The sequence below is a fragment of the Manihot esculenta genome, chromosome 13 (genome assembly GCF_001659605.2).
Source record: "Manihot esculenta cultivar AM560-2 chromosome 13, M.esculenta_v8, whole genome shotgun sequence".
NCBI lineage: Eukaryota > Viridiplantae > Streptophyta > Magnoliopsida > Malpighiales > Euphorbiaceae > Manihot > Manihot esculenta.
Genome location: NC_035173.2, coordinates 34,056,117 through 34,074,523, shown reverse-complemented (window position 1 = coordinate 34,074,523; position 18,407 = coordinate 34,056,117). Strand labels below are relative to the sequence as shown.

Sequence of the window (18,407 nt, the reverse complement as noted above, 5' to 3'; positions counted from 1 at the left end):
CGGCCCTGTGAGCATCGTGGGGAATACCTTGCACATCAAGGCATCTGATAGAGTCTGCAGCTCCATGAAAGTCTTATAGTTGAGGACGTGCTCCCTTGGGTTTCCCTCTCCGTCATAAGCCGCCATGTGTGGCATTATAAACTTCTTGGGGACGGTCTCCTGCTGCACCCATTTCGAGAAAGGTGAAGAGGTAGGCAAGAGAGCCTGGTTGTGATCTTTCGCTTCCAACTCAGCCAGGAGCTGCTCCTTCATTTTCTGCAGCTTTTGATCCACACCCTCCTCTTCCTGTCTGGGCCGCTTTTCCAGACTATCTTCTTCCTTCCATTCATCCTCCTCCGTTCTCCTGGTTGTTCTGGTAGAATAACTGTCTGCCTCGTCGTTTTCTATCAACTCCCTCACCCTTCTCCCACGAGCTCTAGCTTCCGGTTCTTCTTCTTCCCCGTCCCTCCTACCTCTTTCTCCGGTTTCTCTGCTATTTGTCTGGGGTGGTTAAAGGTAAGTTGGGGTTAATTGGTTCGGGGTTCCTTTACCACAGGCAACACGTTCATTGGGGTATTGAGGCCCCTCTGTTGCATCATCTGCCCCAACTAGTGGGCTGTGTTTTGTAGTTGAAGGGCCATGGCTTGGAGGTCCTGGTTGGATAAGGCAGCTTCGGGCATGTTCCCTGCCGAGTTCGGTGAGGGGTTGAAGGGGATTGGTGTTTGGTTGTTTGGGGTTGTGGGACTGGAAAAAGAGAACTGTTGTCCCTCCTGAGCAGAGCTCAGGTCATTTGGGGTATTAACGAGGTTGTTTTCATTATGGTTGGCCATTGTGGATCTCAGTGGGTATTGTAAGAGTGGAACTCCGGCGATGAAAAGATCTCCTTCGTTTCCACAAACGGCGCCAATTAATGATCTGAGATCCAGAAAATAGAGTTTTACAAGGGTTGAGTGAACTTAATCTGAGAGGAGAATGTTTCCCCTCTTTTATTCTTTTCTTTTATCTGTCAGTGATGTGTAACGGCCTCGCTGCCATTGGGCCACCTGTTTCTGCCATACGAATACGGACGTACGAGAATATCAGATATCTGCTCCATGCGTAACGGCCATTTAATTCTCTCCTGGCACGCATGCGGATGGACCCACAAGGCGGATGGGCTGACTGCTTCTTCTCCTCCGAACTGGGCTGGAGGATGAGACTAAAACTGAAGCCCAGGGAATGTATGATTTTAGGGCCGAACGGGCTGGGCCGGCCCATTAAGAAGACTTAAAGGCCTTAAAATGGGAACTGTCGTTATGAGTCCGACCTCGTAATGGGATGGTGAAATTCAGCGGTCATCAAAAATTATATAAAATAATTAAATATAATGAAATAATTGGGAAAGACAAATTAATTAATATATTTTTAATTGTGAATTAAATAATATTTTTTTATTTAATTTTGATTGAAATGTTAAATCCCAAATATTCGATGAAAACAAAACTGGGTGATTAGTTGGTTATATTTATAAAAGAAAATTTTCATATATTTATATTTTAGAATTACGCATCAGTCAATCGCTTCGGTTATTACAGGAAACAAAGGGTAGTATGGTAAATTCAATAAAAATTGACCTTAGCCTCACTCGGCACGCGGATGAAGTTTTGTTTTTCCATGCGCATACGTTAGACAAAGACAACAAAGTCATTGTGGGGGATTTGACTTTTATAACCTCTATACAGTTCACACCCCTTAATTTCTAGTTAACGTTCTGGTTTTTTTTTTATTATACTTTCTTAAAATAAATATTATTTTAAATTTAAACATTTTTTTTTCTATTTCTTACAAAAATAACATAAAAGATCTTTAAATTACTTTTATTAAAAATGTGTGTAAGGAGTGGGATCTATAGAGCTGTAAGATGTGATGGTAAAGTGGACATGTCTTTTGAAGTTTTTATGTCATAACTAATCTTACATTTTCTTTATAATAGGATCAACTTTTCAATGGGAAAACTTGCATGGTGGCGTTTTTTCTAAATGGTAGCTTAGAAATAGTTCAACCCTCCATAAGTCTCTTTGTCTTTATACATATTTTTTTTTTAAAAAAATAAAATTATTTATGACCTTTTATTTAGATATATAATTTTATTGTTATTATTATTAAAAATCAGAAAAAAATATAATCCACTTAATTTAAAAGTTATGTGATTTATTTATTTATTTTTAAATAAAAATTGAAAATTAAAAGAGTTAAATATAAAATTATTTAAATTTATTTAAATATATTTACTATTAAATTATACGTGAATGCATGTAATTTGTATTTATAAATAAAATTAAAATATTAGTGCAGCTAGATTTATAGATGGACAATGAGATGAAGTTATTTTGGTTATATAAACTTTTTATTTTCATCATTTATATCTCGTTTTAAAAAAAAGATTATAAGAATTTCATTATTGAATCTTAAATTAAATTAATTAGTTTGAATATATATGATTTAACTATTTTTTTACCATATTTTTTAAAAACATTTTCAAAACCCTGCACCACTACATGGGGAAGGGGGTTTGGTCCTGGAATTCCAAAGATCAAGGCAAGATCCCATAACCAATCCAAGTAAAGGCTGTTGTCATGATTTAGCTTACTGGTTAGGTATTATCTTCTACATATACAGAGAAAAAAGATATAAAAATGCATTAAAGATGACTTAAAAGAGAAACTTATCTTAAACATAGTCAAAACATTCTCAATCAATCCCACATCACATGGTTTGACATTGAGCAGCTGAAGTTATATAGTACCCATAGGATAATATATTAGGATAAGGTCAGAGGAAATTATCATATAATTGATTTTTTCCATAGTTGTAATTTTTTTATTACAATTTATTATATTTAATTCAATTGATAAATATGTATACAATATTTTCATGTAATATTGTATAACAGTTGCTCTGAGTTATCTATTTAATAATCAGGTCTAGCACTCCAAACAAGACCAAATAATTCACAAGTATGAATTCATGCAGCTTTTTTTTTAAAATATGACTGTTAATATTATAAAAATATAAAATATATTTGAAAAATAAACCACTGAAGTTCTGGAAGAGGGTAGATTTCTTTTGACAATAGAAAGTTTGACCACACATGGTCGGCCATGACCCACAAAAAATCAAGAGTGAATGATCACATTGCCATATATTTTTATAAGCTATCAAATATCATATTCAAAAAAAAAATTTAACCGTAGGATATATATATTAAAAAAAAATTAGGATAAATATATACTTATCTTTTTATTAATTTTTTTATTTTATATAAATGAATTAATTTTTTAAAATTATTTTTATTAAATAATTTTTTAGTACCTAAATGAAAAATATTTTTTAAAAAAATTCCTTAAAAAAGGAAAACAAATGAAGCTTAATATTTTTTCCTCCTTTTAATGAAGAAGAAGAATAACAATTATTGAAATCATACCCAAAAAAAGGTCAAAGAGTTTAGGCCCATACCCAAAAAGATTTGAGAGATCAGGCAGAATACGTAATAAATGGGCCGAAATGGAGCTCCAAGGTCCAGCCCAACTCAAGACTAATTGCCAAAAATGCTGAACCTTTTTCTCTGCCGAGTTTCAGACGCTGCACCAATCTAAAACCCTAGACATCGAAGTTCCTCAAGAGGAAGGAGGGAAATCCGAATCAAAATCAAATGTCAGGGAGGGAGGATTCTGATTCCGACGCACCGGAGGAGTTTACGTCGGAGCAGGTTCCAGCCTCTTTCTTTATATTCCTAGAATCGGCCGTAACTTTTTCATTGTTTTCATAGAATAGAGCTCTTATACATGTTCTCTTTGCAGGGAACACAGCAAGACGAAGAGATTAGAAAAGTTCAAAAAGAAAATAAAACAAGGTTAACTTTTTTCCCGCTAATTACAAGTCTCGGATTGTAGAGGAGTAACCTTTATTTTAACCCCCCCTCCCCCCCTGTCTTTTTTGATTGTGGGTTTTTCTTGATGGGATGTCTGCTTTAGATACCAATAGAAGGACTATTGGTGACAGTTTGCAAATTTAATTCGAAAAGTTGTTAAGAGATTCTGAAAGCTTAACGCATAAAACTGCTTGTGTGATAGATACATTTTCTTAGTATTTTATATTCATTGTTTTCCAAGTGCTAGGCATACGTTCTAATTGATTTTCAGTCTCATATTGAAGGAGTGATAATGAGTATTTCCTCATAAATGTATATATTTCTTACAAAATATTTCCATAAATAAAGCTTTATCTTCCAAAGCAAGGGAGGCTTAGCTTACTTCTGAAAACACGTTTCAATGCAGTAATTATAGTTTATAAATGTAAAATATTCTGTTGTATAGAATTGTTCGTGAGGGTAAAGAACGTCGCAGACTATGGGCACAAAGAAAAACACCACGACCATCTAAAGGAGATGAAAGTGTACAGGATGTAATGGAAGCTGAAACAGAAAAGGAGTCTTTGGGTACTGAGGGGATGCTACCAAATGACATTGTTCAACTGCTTGCAGCTCGTGAGAAGTATGAAGCCTCTCTTACTCTTGGTCTTGTTTCTGCTCATGTGCACACACCCCTTGTGCAGTAGCATTTAGGGTTATTCATGTATGCATGAAGGATTTTAACCAGGATGATTTTTTCTGTGGGCAGGAAGGTTTTCTTATCAGACTCAGAGGATGAGAAGGTTGACGCAAAGCTCCCTCCAAGAAAGAAAAAGCCCAAAAGCTCAGGGTGAGGCATAATTAAAAGAGAACTTTTGTAAGATATATTTTGAAATAGAATAATTATGTTCTTGAATTGTGATTTGCAGAATGGAGACTGTTATTTTGAAAGAGATGTCACCTCCTCAATGTTTACAGAACTCCTTGGACTTCCTCAAGAAAAAGAAAATGCAGGTTTCAAGATCATCTTCTGTTTTGAACAACTCCAACCAAGCACTTCGCCTCATTTCTACTTCTGGCTTGTTAAGTAAGAAATAACAATCTTGTGTATGCTCTTGTTCTGTCCATTGTGAAACTGGGCACCGCAAAGCCTATGTAAGACATAAGTCAATTCATCACCTAGAAAAGGCCAGAGGTATGCCTTTGATTTGTAGCTAATTGCATTGCAGGCCTCTATACGGTTAATACCATATTGAAGCAATTATTTGATTGCCCATAAGCATTAGCTTTATTAAAGTGCACTTTTGTAATAGATGAACCCTTTATGGCCATAATTATTGATTTTTGATTCTCGAGAATGTCCATCATGTGTTTTTAGTTATGTTGTTGATTTAAAACGTGGACCAGTTGCTTCTTGTGATTGGCAACCACTATTTGCTTACCTGAGCTTCTTGTGATTGTCAACCACTATTAACTTACCTATATGAGTTCCGGTATGATGAAAATCTTAAGATGGATATATGTGGCAAGTCTATTAAAGTATTAAAGGCACGGTCTATTTGATCGAACAATGCATCCCAATTATGCTTTTATCCTATAGGAACTTGGGAGAAATATGGTTCTCTTTGTCTTTTTTATGTGCAAGAATACTGTTTATTTGGAAGAGATCACCTTATTCTGCATAAGTGTATCTCCTATCAACCAGCAGTGTACCTAGCAAGTGCTTCCCTTCACGAGATCATGGTTCAGTGATCTCCTAGATTCCAATCCAGTGCGTATAATTTTGCGGATCCTTCATCCTTATGTATGCAACTTGAGTATATACACAAGGATATTTCTCTTTGAGCATATACTTCTCTCTGCATACTCACTGGTGGGGTATCTTTGGCTTGCGCTTTGTGCTAATAACCTTTGGGAGTCTTAAGTTTCTGTCCATCCTCGGGAGACCGAATGACCAACTGTGGTTACAGGATCTATGACCCATGTGTGACAGAAACTGTGAAGGAAATGAAATCATTGCACAAATTAATCTCATTGGGACCTCAAAGTTAGACTTGCAGGATCACTTTGTTGCACCCTATTGTTGTGATAATGACCGTTTGATGAGATTGCAGTTTGTTGTGGTCATCCTAAGAAGTAAGAACAGCCTTTTTCAGAATTTATACGTTTGAATTTAGAAAGCTGGTGGTGTCTATGGCTGTGGAGAGACGATCATTCATAGCTATGTGAGAATTAATAATTTTTGGAAGACAATAAATTTCACATCTCTCTTTTATGTTGCAACATATCGAGATTTACTTTCCACAGAATTAGTCATGAGTGAGCTAGCAATTCCATAAATCATAGTCGTACTCGTACTCATTAAAAATAATAGTGGAAGTACATTTGTTAATGCCTCCATGTCTTTTCAGCCTTTAAGCGTCACAGATATACGTGTGATGGGAACCCTTCAGCAAAGCAAAGGAAGACATAAGCTCAAGGGGAGGAGAAGCAGTCCTCATGGTCCAACCACCTCTGCCGGTTTTTTGAAACCATGTTCTCATGTTCTGAGCTGCTAATCAGAGCTTGAAAAGCATTTTGAACCTTTTTCAAGGTTTTATGGTGGCGGATGCGCCTGAGGATAACTTCTCTATCCATGACTGAGGAGGAGGAAGCTTGATTTGATGATGATGATGATTTTAAGTGAATCTGGGTGCTAATAGGGCCAAGCTGTAGTTGATTTTCTCTGTCCTCTGCTGAGAGAGATTGCTGGGACTGAGAAATCACAAAAGACATTTGTTTCTGTTCGGAGAAGTGAAGTGGGTATTGATTGAGAATTGAGATGTATGAGAGTGGAAAGGGTAGATGCTTCATGTTTATATATAGAGAAAAGGGTGCTGTTTCAGCTGGAGCTCTTGTTTTGGTTTTGCTGTTTTGGTTGGGAATCCAAAATCAGTGGGTTCCTGAAAGCGTGAATGTATTTTGCCATGTATGTGAACACAATTTTTTTTTTATTATTTTGAAGTTTATATCTAAAATACATGAAATATAATATTAAGTTAATTTTAATACCTTAAGAATATATTTCCAATAAAAATTTTATTTTGCTAAAAGTTTTGAACTTATTTCTCGTAAAACAACATTTTAAAATATTAAAAAGCAGCTGTTTAAAAAATTTATAAACTAAAATGTATTAAAGTTTTCTTAAAAAATATATAACTAATAATATGATTAAAAGTAAAAAGAATATTATTTTAAAAATATATTAAAAAATAATTATAACTATTTTATTATTTTATATTCTTAAAATAAATTATTAATTTTATATTTCAACTAAAATTCTAAATAAGTTATTATATTCACTTTTTATATACTCATTTATAATTAATATATATATTAGTTATATTTTGTATGGATAATGCGACTGAAAAATGATTGATTAAACTTGAAAAAAAAATATGAGGCGAATTCATCAAAAAGTGAAAAAATATAAATTAATTTAAATTAAATTAAAATAAATTGATATATTAAATTATTGATAAAATTAAAAAATTTATAATAATAATAATATAAATTATTTTTTTAATATTATAAATTTTAATTTAAAAAAATAATAAAAATTCTAATTTTAAAAAAAATTTATAATTGTATTTAAACTTTAAAAATTTATAAATTAAACTCTAATTTTTTATTATAATTAATTATACTTTAAATTTCGTGGCAATTCATCAAAATATAATTAAAATAAATATAAAAGTATAAAATTTAATTAACCATGTAATTATAAAAATGATGGAGGTTTTTTTTTATCATTAACTCTAAATTAATTAAAAACAATAAGTATTTTACATATAATTAATAGCTTTGACTTCACAAAACAAAACTAAACAAAACTAGTATAGTGCTTTGGAACTATCGAGGATTTAAATAGTGGATAAAAAAAAATTAAGCAAATAAAACTTTTTCGATCAACTTTTAGAAAAATTAGAAAAATTTCAATTTTGATGAGATATTAAAATAAATAAAGGTATTAATTATTTAATGTTTAAAAAATACTAAAAATAATTTGACAAGATGGACTGATTACTTTTAAAGTGATTAAATGATTAATTTTACTAAATTAAAAATTAAAATTTTCTAAAATCTCTTAAATGCATGTATATTTTTTTGAAAAGGGTGAAGTTTTATCCTTAAAACGGCGAGTCCCGAGCATTCCCATGAACTATGGGCAGAGTGAACCCATGTACTCATCCAGCGGACTTGTCGACCACTTCAATGCACATCCATTGCATTCAATCCAAATAAGTCGCTATACAATTTTCCAACTTTTTATGTTGAATCTGTATTGCGGAGCCCATAACTCATCTGCTGGTTTTAGGACACAGGAAACTTTCCTCAGCCAGCTACCTTTGCTAGGATGAAGTTGGAAGAGAAAAATCTCAAGGAGGATGTGTTTACGAATCGTATGTACAACACTTGATACTAATTTAACAGTATTACAATTATTTTTAAAACTTCAAAATAATTCATTAAGATCAGTTTAAAAAATAAGAAAATAACAAATATAACATTCATATGCAAGTCTAGAGATGCGTATTAGTCTAGTCTACACCAACTTATGAAAGCAGATAAATTATTCTGGTAATTGATGACACGTCATTACACACAAGGACTTAATTTATTTTTATTAGAAGCAAAATTTACATTCTGATATAAAAGAAATTTTCATGGGAATGTATCATTTATTACATATAACCAAACAATAAAGGAAGTTCCCCATTATTTAAAAGGTAAAAAAAAAAAGGAACTCCCCTATTTACTGAATAAATAAGTAAAGAAAAAGAGAAAATCCCAAGCGAAAAACAATGGGCGATTCAGTAAAAAGGAATAAACGAGGGGCATATTCTTCCCTTTTTTAGCTTAAATCTCTCTTTTTATTCTGAAAAGAGAGTAGAAATGTCTCTTTACAGCTGACCTGATCGTTACAACATCACTGTATCGTTTTTCCAGAGTGTATGAACACAGACAAATTGGATTTTGCAGAGCATCCTTGCTTTTCAGCATTTTGCCATTTTCATTTTCAGCATTGGATATTGACAATAATCTCAAGTATCATGATAATGCTTTTATTTGATTATAACATGACCACACACCCACCAATTTCTGGATTTCACATGTAAATTCCAAATTCAACAGGAAAGTTAAAGAGAATTAGAGAAGTAATAACAACTAAGCCTTAATCTCCAACTAGTTGATATAAACTACATAGATCTTTTTCTTTTCACTGTTTGCTTTTGTTTAAAATCAACTCCACATTAATATCTAAAATTTTCTTTACCACTTTTCACCATGTCATTTTAAGGACAAGGTAGAAGAAAACAAAGATGTCTATCTATCAATAGCCTTATGCTGCTATTTGTTGTTGTCGCTTTTGTCAAGAAAACTTAACAAATAGCCACTAACTATTCTTCGTGCTATAGGATTAGGAATACCACGACATAGCCGTCCATCAATATATGCTAAGATGCCTGAAAACACAAACTTACCAATGCCCCATCTCCATATGAACGTCTGCTGCTGTTCAGGGGCGTCCGCATGGTCTATTGCTTTACTATCATCAGTCCCTGATTCTTTTTTCCACTTGATATTGGCCATTAGCTTACCAGTTTGCTTTCTCAGCATGCGAATTGCAAAACTCACAAACAGGTGTTCAAACAATGTGATCAGAGTTGGTCCGATTTTCCATTCCTGTAGTAAAGATTTCAATTATCATTTCTTTTTTATTTTCCTAACATTTAAGGGGTCAAACTTCAGCAGTAATCAGCATCGGTGAGTTATAAACAAACAGCTTTACACATACAAATATACATGCATAATCTCAATCTAATTGAGGGTGGGAAGGATGAAATTAAGAACTTTAAAATATCTAGTAAGGATCATCCCAAGAACGTTGGTTGAGCAAACCCAATCCATCATATGTATAAACTTCCATTTGAAAACCAAAGAAGATAACGAGGGGCTGAAAATGATTACACAGGTTAATTTGACAGCATATTAACATTGATAACCATCAACTTCCACAAATTAATCAAGCATGCATAAAACTAACAAGCAACTATCCAATTTTGGTTTTATGCACGATTCCTTTTATCAAAATTCCTGCTAAACTTTGAGGCACAGAAGATTTGGTCTGCTTAATTGTTCCTTAATGCTAGTAGATCAACTGTTTTCAGAATTACCACCATTTGTATGTCCTACAACACCTAATGACAGGTAAAAGAAGAGAAACATAAAGTGGGGCCACTTACACTTTCCCTTTGAAGATGACGGGAAGGGTGAGAAGATGTTGAAGGATCTCCTTTTAACAATGCCTTGCTTACAAGGAACCCTTTCACATGATCCACAATCTCATCTATGAGGGCAGTGTTGGGTGGTAGGTTTTTGAGGAGCACCTAAGTGCACAAGCAAAGTATAAATCAATGTGAAAACATAAAAGGGTTACCAAAACCATCAACACCGCATTACACTAATACTTTGGGGTACATTCAGTTTGAAAACAATTCAAAATTGTGATTTCCCCATTAGGAAAACATATCATAACATCTTTGAAGCTCAATATTTTATAATTACTAAGGATTTCCAGCATTGTATGAAGCAGAAGGAAAAATAAAAGGAGAAAAAAATTAACCATCAAGTTTTAAGTTGCAGTTTTGCAGTAAACATACATCAACTATCTGTCATTACACATGATTTTCACCTCTTGGGAGTTTTATACATTCTGATTTTTATGCACCCAGTTCACCAGCAAGGAATCAACATCAGATCATATATCTTTAACTTTCCCTTGAATAATTACCTGATCGTCTATCACACTGACTCTCAGATATGCCTGCCTATACATTGAATCCAACATAGCTTGCAGGTAACCTTCAATGTATAACTGCAATATTCCAAATAACCAGTCAGTACTCAGTAGCTCACCATAAAGCAAGTAGTCTGTTAGGTTCAATAAGTGCCGGCAATCATAAACGCAAATCAACATAAGAAGAATGGGCTTCCCCAATTGTTTTCTATGTGAGAAAATATGCTCCTTAATATTTGTTGAATCCCACATCGGTTGTGGAAAGGGATAATGTGCCCCTTATATGGGCCATAGGCACTCCTCCCCTTGAGCTAGCTTTTGGGGTGTGTTAGGCCTAGACCAAATTTAACATGGTATCAGAGCCTCTCCATCCGATATTGGGCACCCCATAAATGTGCCACGCACCAGTAAGAATTCTGGGCGTGAGGGGATGTGTTGAATCCCACGTCAATTGTGGAAAGGGGTAATGTGCCCCTTATATGGGCCATAGGCACTCCTCCCCCTTGAACTAGCTTTTGGAGTGAGTTAGGCCTGGCCCAAATTTAACATGGTATCAGAGCCTCCCCATCCGATATTGGGCGCCCTATAAATGTGCCACGCACCAATAAAAATTCTGGGCTTGAGGGGGTGTGTTGAATCCCACATCGGTTGTGGAAAGGGGTAATGTGCCCCTTATATGGGCCATAGGCACTCTTCCCCCTTGAGCTAGCTTTTGGAGTGAGTTAGGCCTGGCCCAAATTTAACAATATTATAGTTTCACTCGCTTAAATTCTCTCCCGCTGAACCAACATATAGATGTTTTCCTGGATTTGCGACGGAGGAATGACTAGTGCACACTTGAAATTCATTGAAGAATAGAGCTACCCTGAAAGAAAAAGGACAAATTCTATACAACCATCATTGAACTACATAAAGGTAATTACCTCATCAGCCCCAGGACTTCTATCAAGCTTGATCTTCCTGTTTGGGCCACCTTCCATCAGAGCAGTCCCCAGCAGTGAAGGCTCCATAGCCAATTTCAGAATTCCTTGGTGAAATCCAGTTACCTTGATTATAACATATATAGAGAAAATGTCAATGTTGGTATTTCCAACAGTTAATTCTAATTTTCAAATCCTTTTTATTAGCATTAGTACCATGAATAAATAAAAAAATGTAAGGAAAATATTCACAAGGATTCGGGAGAAGATAGATTAATACCATTCCATCAAAACCACTTGCTTCTGCTCCCTTGAGAACAGAGTCTGATATTTCAGTAACAGCAGCAAATAGCACATTAGACCCCACTGTTTTCAGCTGCAAAGCAAACATGTAATTAATACCTCGTGTGAGTGTCACAGAGACCTTATCTATAACTGCAAAAGGCAAAACATACAGTTTTTTCCAGATCACCGAAGTAGCGCTTTGTCCCTGAGAACCCTTTACCATAAATAGATTTACTGATGAATTTGAAGGTACCTGTCCTCAACAAGCAGTATAAAAATCAAGTAATAGAACCAAAGAAAGCCACTGTAACATGCACATGTAAGCATATGCATCTAAAGGCACCTGATGGCTCTAAGAAACAGGTATAGTTAGCAGACAAAAAGACAAAATAACACAAAGGAACATGGAAACAATAGCATCAATGTCAACATCATTTTTTAAAACTTAGGTTATGCCAGTTTATAATGGTTCCTAGAAGACAATTCTCAGCATATTTCAGAAAAGATGACAGGGGTTGCAGAGGCAATGCGAATTAATAGAGGAACAAGTTTGATTTCCCAGCTATGGTAATCCATTGCCCTGATGCATGTGAATTTTGCGCGCATATATCTCTAGTTCTTGAGGACAATCACAATACAATAGATACTGAGAACTACAGAAGTGCGCACCAAGCTTAATTTAATTACAAAAAAGTGTATTACACATCTCAAAATAAGAAATCTTGCCAAATAATTACCTAGTGTGAGACCAGGAAGATTTATTAAGGCACGGGAAGGATCAAAGAAAACATCAATAGAAGATGAAGCCAGATCATCAAATATGGACACAAAAGTTGGTGGAAGCAAGGGACTTCCTTTTGCAATATAGATGGCCCTCATTGCATACCTGGATAATTGAGGCAATTTCAGGACATAATTCTAATTATATAAAGAATTAAATGCTTATGCAGAGGCTTACCAGGAATAATGTCGTGCACATCTGATGCATAATTCACGCACAGTTATCAAAGCATGAGTAACCAGTACCCCGTTGAGCTCCACAACCATATTTTTTATGGGTGGAACCTATAGAAGAGCAAAAGGAGGGAAAACAAATAACTCAGACAATATAGCACCAAAATAAGCTCTGCACATCTAAACGCAAGAGATAAAGGCCCCATTTGGGTTAGTGGCTAGGACCAGCATATTGCAGTTGAGATTCCAACCACTAAATCTAAGGTGTTCTGAAAAATATTTTTTATGGGTAGAGGTTAAAATATTCAATATGAAAAACAGAACTGAATGATGACTTATCTAATTATAGAAATTCTATCTTTTAGATCCAAACACTAAACTTTTATTTATGTTGAAATATGACTTATAAGAATAAGTCTCATCTGCATTATACGAAAATAAAAATAAAAAATTAAAAGAGCATATACGTGTTGGCAAACCAAACAAATAAAAGAGCTTAGGTGTGATGGACTTTCAAGCATAGTTCAGCATGGGACCTGCCTATTTACTAATGGACATTCCTTGGCCCTTGATTTCAACAATAAAAAAAAGCCATTTCAAGTTATTAATTGTGTTGACTTATTTGCTGATTCTAGGGATATAATTTGATTTGATTAGGATTTTTAATTATTATTTGATTATTTGCTTCCTGTTTAAATATAATTATTTGTGTATAAATAGTCATGTAAACCAATTGTAAAGAAGAATACTCCAAAACTTCCTCAAAATTCTTCACGGTATCAGAACATTTTCCTTATCAGAACCCTTTTCTTGATTTTAGAGTTTAAATTCAATTTTTTCCTCTTTAGGGTTTCAAAATCCTAGATTTACCTTTTTTATACTAACCCATCTAGGAGGCTTTCCACCTCTCACCTCTGACACCAAGGGAATTGCTGGACCATCACAGGCTCGTCCGCCAGCTCCGACGCTGGAAAAGCCCACGCGTGAGGCTCATGCGCCTTCCCTTCCCGCTGCGTGATACATTGCCTGATGCTGCTTCGCCGCTCCAATCACTCCGGCGACGATTTCGACCGTCTTTCCGACTTTCTCATGCTACTACCCAGTTTTTTTGTGATTCGGTTGGCTCTCTTGTGTATACAATCTTGGGTAACCCCTATTCTTTCACGGTTCATTTGTCTTTACCATAGCAGAAGGTAAACAGTTCTCAATGGCAGAAGGTAAAAGGGTCTCGATTCCTAACTCTGATAATCCTTCCTTGCAAATTAGTTCTATAAAACTTGATGAAACCAATTATCTTGCTTGGTCAAGGTCTTATTTGTTGTTTATCAAGGCTAGAGGACTGCAGGGCTATATTACTGGTAATAAGAAGCAACCAGATGAGAGTGATCCAGATTTTCTTCAATGGGACTCGGATAATTTTCTTGTTATGAAATGGCTACTTAACTCTATGTAACCTCACATCTCTAAGTCCTATTTGTTAATTGATACTACTGCAAAAATATGGAAGGCCTTGTCCTTAATTTATTCCAAGATTAGGAATGATGTCCAAATTTATGATATTCGGAATAAGATCCATGCTACTAAGTAAGGAGAAATGACTATCCCAATTTTATTCTGAGTTATGTATCTTATGGCAGGAACTTGATTACTATCAAGGCTTCCAAGCAGACTGCACTGGAGATGCAATCAAATTTAGGAGAATAATTGAAAAAGAGCGGGTCTATGATTTTTTTGCAAGGTTGAATAACGGGTATGATCCAATTCGGGTCTAAATGTTTGGAAGAAATCCTTTTTCTTCTCTAGAAGAGGCCAAAGCCCATGTTCAACAAGAGGAAAGTCGTCGACATGCTATGCTCTATACTATACCAGTTGAAAAGGCTCAGCTGACTACTAGTTTGAGCATATAGCAACCTCCTAATTTTGAGAAAGATCATCAACATTGTGACTATTGTGGGAAACCGAGGCATACCAAGGAGACTTGTTGGAAGTTACATGATTGTCCCACTAGAGGCCGTGGGGGGAAATGAGGTATCTCCAGAACTCACGCTAATTTAGCAGAAATTGTGGAGGAGCCCTTTAAGGAGACAACATCGACTGAGTTCCTTTCCTCTAATGAAATTCAGAGTCTCAAGTGCCTCCTGTCTCATATTGACACCTTTTCATTCTCCAGTGCCACATCTAACTTTGTAAAATCAGGTAATGCTTCCTCTCTTGATAATGTTCCATGGATTATTGATTCTGGTGTGAATAGTTCTGATATTTGGGGGCTTACTCAAACTGTCTCCTTATTTGGTAATTGATGGTTTGTCAACTTTATTGATTGTTGCACTCGAATGACTTGGGTCTATTTGATTAAAGCTAAAAGTGATATCTTTTCTTGTTTTCAATCTTTTCATAAGATGATTTGTACTCAATTTGATACTAAGGTGAAAATTTTGAGAACTGATAATGGAAGAGAATACATAGATAATAATTTTTCTGCTTATTTGGAGAATACTGGGATAATACACCAGATTAGTTGTCCTTATACTAGTGTTCAAAATGACGTTGCTGAAAAGAAAAATAGGCATCTATTGAAGGTAGCTCGATCTCTTATGTTCACCATGAATCTACTCAAAGCATATTGGGGAGACGCAGTCCTTGTAACTGCTTATCTTATCAATATAATGCCCCTCAAGTCCCTTGACTTTATGAGTCCTTTGAATGTTCTATTAGGGAAGAATTCATACATTGTTCCACCAAAAGTATTTGGGTGTGTTTGCTTTGTCCCTACTAGGACGACAGGGAAGTTGGACCCCAGGGCCCTTAAATGTGTGTTTATTGGGTATTCTCTGATACAGAAGGGATATAGGTGTTATCACTGTCTATTTAGGAAATATTTTGTCAGTATGGATGTTACCTTTCGAGAAACTGAACTCTACTTCAGTACCACCCACTCAACTCTTTAGGAGGAGAATAATGAGCAAGAAGAGGTGATCCCAAATTCTGTGATTCTGAATTATATGATTCAGCTAGAGAGTTTGAGTTCCAGTAAACAGAGGGAGATGTCCAATCAGAGAGAGAGAATTAGACGTTTAGACAAGCCAGATTTGAGGAGGTATTCGAGGAGAGACAAGACATAAGAAGCATTATGCAGTCTACTCAGAGTCAAGAATCTTCTTCTGTTGAATTACCCACAACTCTTGAATGCTCCAATGACTTAGATAAACTTATTGCACAAAGAAAAGGGGTCAGATCTTGTACTAAACATCCTATTTCTAATTTTGTTTCTTATGAATCTTTGTCTCCCTCCTATAGAGCCTTTGCCTTGTCTATTTCCTCTGAGTCTATTTCACAGAATTGGAAGGAAGCTCTTGCAAATCCTAAATGGAAAGGAGCAATGATTGAAAAGATGAAACCATTGGCTAAAAATGAGATCTGGGAGCTTGTCACTCTTCCACTTGGGAAGAAACTCGTTGGCTGTAAGCGGGTGTTCACGGTAAAACACAAAACTGATGGCACAATTGAACGGTTCAAGGCCAGATTGGTTGCTAAAGGATTCACACAAATCTATGGAGTAGATTATCAAGAAACATTTGCCCCGCTTGCAAAAATGAACTCAATTAGAGTCCTATTATCTTGCGCAACCAACTTGGACGGGGACTTGCAACAGTTTGATGTGAAGAATGCTTTCCTCTACGAAGATTTAGAGGAAGACGTGTTTATGGAAATCTCTCCTGGATTCGCTGATGAGAAGACACAAGACAAGGTGTGCAGGTTAAAAAAAGCTTTGTATGGGCTAAAACAATCTCCTAGAGCTTGGTTTGACAGATTTAGCAGAGTCATAATGTCCTTTGGTTAACAACAGAGCAATGCTGATCACACTCTGTTTATCAAACATCACAAGGGTAAGATCACCCTTCTTATTGTGTATGTTGATGATATAGTAGTGACAGGTGATGACAAAGAGGAAATGGCTCAACTAAAAAGGTTGTTGGCTCAAGAATTTGAAATCAAAGATCTAGGAAAACTACAATATTTCCTAGGATTTGAGGTGGTTAGATCAGAAAAAGAAATCATCATCTCCCAAAGAAAGTACATTCTAGATCTTTTGGAAAAAACTGGTATGTTGGGATGTAAACCAACAGAATCTCCCATTGAAAGTAATCACAAACTAGAAGCAGGAATTGGTGAATTTGTGGATATTGAAAGATATCAGAAATTGGTAGGAAGGTTGATTTATCTCTCACACACTCGACCATATATAACCTATACTGTTAGCTTAGTCAGCTAATTCATGCATGACCCTCGCGAGACTAGACTGTACTTCGCATTTTGAGATACCTAAAGTCTGCGCTAGGGAAAGGACTTCTTTGCTCCAAACATGGTCATCTCCGAGTTGAAGTTTTTATAGATGCAGATTGGACAAAATCTCTCGATGACAGGAGATCCACCTCTGGCTACTGTACAGTTATGGGAGGGAACCTTGTCACCTGAAAGAGTAAAAAATAAAGTGTTGTTGCTCGGTCAAGTGCTGAAGCAGAATTCAGAGCAATGGCCCAAGGTGTGTGTGAACTCTTATGGTTGCAGAAGTTATTGGAGGAGTTGAGGTTGCCCGAGAGAGATAAGAAAACTTTGTATTGTGACAACAAAGTTGCTACCAGTATAGCACAAAATACAGTTCAACATGACCGGACGAAGCACATTGAGATTGATCGGCACTTCATTAAAGAAAAATTAACAGACGGTGTTTTGAACTTAATTCATGTGACTTCTACTAGACAACTTGTGGATATGTTTATTGAAGAGCTTAACAATAAGATCTACCATAATCTGATTTACAAATTGAGAATGTGCGATATTTTTGCACCAACTTGAGGGGAAGTGTTGACTTATTTACTGATTCTAGAGATATGATTTGATTTGATTAGGATCCTTAGTTATCTCTATAATTATTATTTGATTATTTGCTTCCTGCTTAGATATAATTCTTTGTGTATAAATAATCATGTAAACCAATTATAAAGATCAAGAGTGAAATACAAAAATACTCCAAAACTTCCCCAAAATTCTTCAAATTGCAATAAACCTTTCTCAAAATTATATAAGAACCATATTGGAGAAAGTACTTTTTTTTTTTCGCTCTCTTGTAACTACTAAAAATCATTATGGCACACTTGAGAGACCTAAAAATAGCTATATTTTTGTTTTGTAGACATCTACCAGTCCAATATTTAGAGATTAATAAATCTTCTTACACAAAACATAATAATCACATTAAGAATATATAAATATATATTTTTTTGTTTGTGCAAGTTTATTAGAGTAATTTTCAAAAGTATAAAAAAAAAAAAATCAGATTCATATACAAATAAAGCTATAATTTTTCATATAATATTAAAAGCAAACATATGTCCTATTTGGCAATTTACAGTTTTACAAATTAATTGCAATACCAATCACCAAGTTATCAAATGCTTTATAACCAATTGCAATTGCTGACTGCTAACAGTTGGCCAGTAGTTGCCAATGGATAACTGCAACTATTGGACCAAACAAG

General features: G+C 35.0%; 2 protein-coding genes across 2 annotated transcripts in view; one reads left to right on the top strand and one right to left on the bottom strand.

Moving 5' to 3' along the window:
- The first annotated feature begins 3,567 nt into the window (after nucleotides 1-3,567).
- LOC110629133 lies at nucleotides 3,568-5,226 on the top strand. Its single transcript, XM_021776044.2, has 5 exons — nucleotides 3,568-3,727; nucleotides 3,819-3,871; nucleotides 4,335-4,511; nucleotides 4,638-4,718; nucleotides 4,798-5,226. Exons 1-5 carry the CDS (start codon nucleotides 3,671-3,673, stop codon nucleotides 4,964-4,966), a joined length of 537 nt encoding a protein of 178 aa, XP_021631736.1. The 5' UTR covers nucleotides 3,568-3,670; the 3' UTR covers nucleotides 4,967-5,226.
- A 3,714-nt stretch (nucleotides 5,227-8,940) lies between these two features.
- Nucleotides 8,941-18,407, bottom strand: part of LOC110630393 — a 56,089-nt gene continuing 46,622 nt past the window's right edge. The window contains exons 29-36 of the mRNA XM_021777868.2: nucleotides 12,873-12,979; nucleotides 12,652-12,800; nucleotides 12,085-12,167; nucleotides 11,910-12,005; nucleotides 11,633-11,755; nucleotides 10,704-10,787; nucleotides 10,156-10,299; nucleotides 8,941-9,595 (exon numbers count right to left, since the gene is read on the bottom strand). Of these exons, the coding sequence (XP_021633560.1) occupies nucleotides 9,260-9,595; nucleotides 10,156-10,299; nucleotides 10,704-10,787; nucleotides 11,633-11,755; nucleotides 11,910-12,005; nucleotides 12,085-12,167; nucleotides 12,652-12,800; nucleotides 12,873-12,979 (1,122 nt within the window). The 3' untranslated portion in view covers nucleotides 8,941-9,259. The remainder of the gene's footprint in view (nucleotides 9,596-10,155; nucleotides 10,300-10,703; nucleotides 10,788-11,632; nucleotides 11,756-11,909; nucleotides 12,006-12,084; nucleotides 12,168-12,651; nucleotides 12,801-12,872; nucleotides 12,980-18,407) is intronic.

What these genes read in the sequence shown, in the direction of transcription:
- LOC110629133 (XM_021776044.2), top strand. Translation starts at nt 3,671, where the DNA reads ATGTCAGGGAGGGAGGATTCTGATTCCGACGCACCGGAGGAGTTTACG. An exon ending in AGGAGTTTACGTCGGAGCAG is followed by an intron (nt 3,728 to 3,818) that starts GTTCCAGCCTCT and finishes TTCTCTTTGCAG; the next exon opens with GGAACACAGCAAGACGAAGA. An exon ending in CTGCTTGCAGCTCGTGAGAA is followed by an intron (nt 4,512 to 4,637) that starts GTATGAAGCCTC and finishes TTCTGTGGGCAG; the next exon opens with GAAGGTTTTCTTATCAGACT.